Source organism: Phaseolus vulgaris, chromosome 8 (assembly GCF_000499845.2).
Source record: "Phaseolus vulgaris cultivar G19833 chromosome 8, P. vulgaris v2.0, whole genome shotgun sequence".
Taxonomy (NCBI): Eukaryota; Viridiplantae; Streptophyta; class Magnoliopsida; order Fabales; family Fabaceae; genus Phaseolus; species Phaseolus vulgaris.
Genome location: NC_023752.2, coordinates 16247404 through 16250464, shown reverse-complemented (window position 1 = coordinate 16250464; position 3061 = coordinate 16247404). Strand labels below are relative to the sequence as shown.

General features: G+C 40.2%; 1 protein-coding gene across 2 annotated transcripts; it reads left to right on the top strand.

Annotated features, from left to right (window-relative positions):
• The first annotated feature begins 605 nt into the window (after window positions 1-605).
• Window positions 606-2380, top strand: LOC137826444 (dof zinc finger protein DOF2.4). Of its 2 annotated transcripts, none has more exons than XM_068632403.1 (2): window positions 606-861; window positions 1034-2380. In XM_068632403.1, the coding sequence occupies exons 1-2, from the start codon at window positions 808-810 to the stop codon at window positions 2060-2062; spliced, it is 1083 nt and encodes a 360-aa protein (XP_068488504.1). In that variant the 5' UTR covers window positions 606-807; the 3' UTR covers window positions 2063-2380. The 2 variants fall into 2 exon arrangements, with proteins under 2 accessions (XP_068488504.1, XP_068488503.1); XM_068632402.1 differs by having other exon boundaries at window positions 1031-2380.
• Window positions 2381-3061: the final 681 nt, after the last annotated feature.

Sequence of the window (3061 nt, the reverse complement as noted above, 5' to 3'; positions counted from 1 at the left end):
GTTGTTGATGGCGTGGCGCGTGAGATGCAAGGATAAATGTTTCCATGCAAAAAGAAAGAGGAGTGGGGAAGGGAACAGACCTGACCAAGAAAAGGTTCACTCGGTCGGGACACACTAAAGCACAAATGGACACCTTTTCTTTTTTTCTAACCCAATTTTAAAAATAAAACTAACATTCAATCACATTATTTCTTTACCATAATCTATCACTCATTCACCAATAAACTAATCTTATATTTTATAATACAATCATAATTAAAGTTTGCTTTGCCCATTCCACACCAAATTCCTACTCCATCTATGTATGTATGGCTGTCTAGCTAGGCTGGTTAGCACACACACACACTCTCTCTCTCTATTACAACATACATGACATATCAGACTCAACACTTAGCTTTTTTCATGCACAAGGGGGAGAGAGGCACTAACAAAATCTCTTTTTTCTAAGCACACTACTTACAGAGCATCAAAAAGAAGCTTATGGGTTAAGAAACATCGCCTTCTCAAAATCCTGAAAAGCAATAAAACAAAAAGAGTGCTATCGGGGGAAATCAACAACAAACTAAAATTATATATAAATACTCAAAAGCACCTCCTTTATTTTTGCTTCTCATTACCTCTTCTCCCAAACCCTCCCCTCCCCTCTCTTCTTTCTTTCTTTTGCTTTCTCTCTTTTCCTTTCTCTCTTCTATGCTCAGTTCAACAACACTCTCTCTCTAACTGTTTGATGTGATTCTCTCCACTTGTATTGCCTCCCAAAAAATTAAACCATCGACCTTTACAAAAGAGAAAGCTCCAAGAGGAACCATGGTTTATACTTCCATCCCAGCATATATTGATCCAGCCAACTGGCAGCAACAGGTAAAAAAATTGAAGCCTTCTTCAATTTGGTTCTTTCTCATATAATTTCTCAGTTCAAAAGGCAAAATTCAAAAGATAGATATTCTTCCTACACTTTTGTTTATACCCTTCTCCTGAATATACCACATATATTTGATTTCTTTGCTCCTTCAACTTTATGTTACTGCAGCAGCCAAATCATCAGCAGCAAGGCAACAACACTGCTGTCAGCTCCCACCTTATTCTTCCACCACCAATACAACCGCCGCCGCCTCCACCATCACAACCTCATGGACTCGGTGGCAGTGCCACCGCCGGCTCCATAAGGCCAGGTTCCATGGCGGATAGGGCCAGGATGGCCAACATACCCATGCAGGAAGCTCCACAGAAGTGTCCAAGATGTGAATCCGCCAACACAAAGTTTTGCTACTTCAACAACTACAGCCTCTCTCAGCCCCGCCACTTCTGCAAGGCTTGCAGAAGGTACTGGACTCGTGGCGGAGCCTTGAGGAACGTCCCTGTTGGCGGCGGCTGCCGGAGGAACAAGAGGAGCAGAGGAAGCTCCGGAAACAGCGCCAGGTCGCCGGCAAACTCCGATCGCCAAACGGCGAGTGCCGGCTCTGCTTCCACAACCAGTGGCTCCTCTTCTGCTGACATGGTGGCAGGCCTTGGTGGCACTGGTGTTCCGTCGTCTCTTAGATTCATGGCTCCATTGCATCATCTTGGGGATCACCACCTTGGTGTTGGTGGTGGAGGAGAAATAGGGTTAAACTATGGCTTGAACTATGGCGGAATTTCAGGGCCAATGGGAGGAATAGGGGACTTGAATTTTCATATAGGAAGCGCTTTGAATGGTGGTGGTGGTTCTGTGTTGTCTGGTTTGGACCAATGGAGGATGCCACAAACTCACCAATTTCCCTTCTTGTCTGGTTTGGAAGCTTCTTCATCACATGGGTTGTACCCATTTGATGGTGCTAGTGGTAGTGATGGCTATGGTGGCACTCCCATTAAGGTTTCAACTTCTGGGATGATGTCTCAGTTTGCTTCTGTGAAAATGGAAGATAATCATCCGGAACTTGGTTTGCCTAGACAGTTCTTGGGAGTCAACAATAACCCTAATACAAATGAGCAATATTGGAATGGTGGTGGTGGTGGTGCCACTTCTGCTTGGACTGATCTTTCAGTCTTTAGCTCCTCTTCCACTACTAGTAACCCACTATAGAATTTTCTGCACTCTTGTGAAGTTTCTGGCTTTTGGTTCTTCTGTTTCCTTTGACAAAGTTTTTACCAATTCGGTTACAATCACCCCCATGTGAAAAGCTTCGAGGATGGTTAAGTACTTTGCTTTCTTTTAAGATCAAATCAAAACCCTAGGGATGTTAGTTTTTCTATTTTCCCCCACTTTTAATCTTTATATGTTGTTATTTCTTCTTCCTTTCTCTCTCTTTCTTAGGTTTAGGTTGTTTTGTATGGGAAGGTTTTACTATATATGGTGAAATTACGAGTTCAAGAGAATGAATATTGCAGTCATGTTCAATGATGTCTGATCATTGGTCACCAGTATCACTTGATTGCCTCGTATATCTATCGAAAATATGGTCTTTTTTCTAACGGTGAAGAGTGCTGAATTAAGTCAGGTTTCATCTTCACTTAATTAAGATTTGGAGGAAAATTTGCTGCAATGATATATAATAGAAAATTCACCCCCAAATCGTGGATTCAGAATGATTCATCTCTGTTCGTTTACATGAATCAAATTTTGGCCTATCATATTAATTAAAAATAAAATCATGAATCCTTTGTTACATATATAGTTAAATTGAGCTCATTTTGTACTGTTCTTAAGACATTCTGGATTTTCCTAGTAAATGGATAGTAAAGCAAGAGTGTGGTGGTCAAAGAAGAATTAATAAACATCGGTTGTCTTTCTCATTGTATACATTCCTCATACATGTTTTGTAGTGGAAAAGTGTGATTTTCTTCCTTTAAAAATTAGATTTTCCGTTATATTTTTCCTTTTAGAAAGTTCTTTGTAACGACTACAGGAACTTTTCCTTGATGTTAATACCATTATCCCTTTTAATATAATTCTCTAAAAAGATTTATCTTGCAACTTAGTGTGGTTATTTTATTCATATTGTAAAACAACCTTTCTCTCCCTTTCGTTTTGTTTGGTTTAATTTTTGGTTCTTCAAACGCTTTTCTCATCATCCAAGATAAT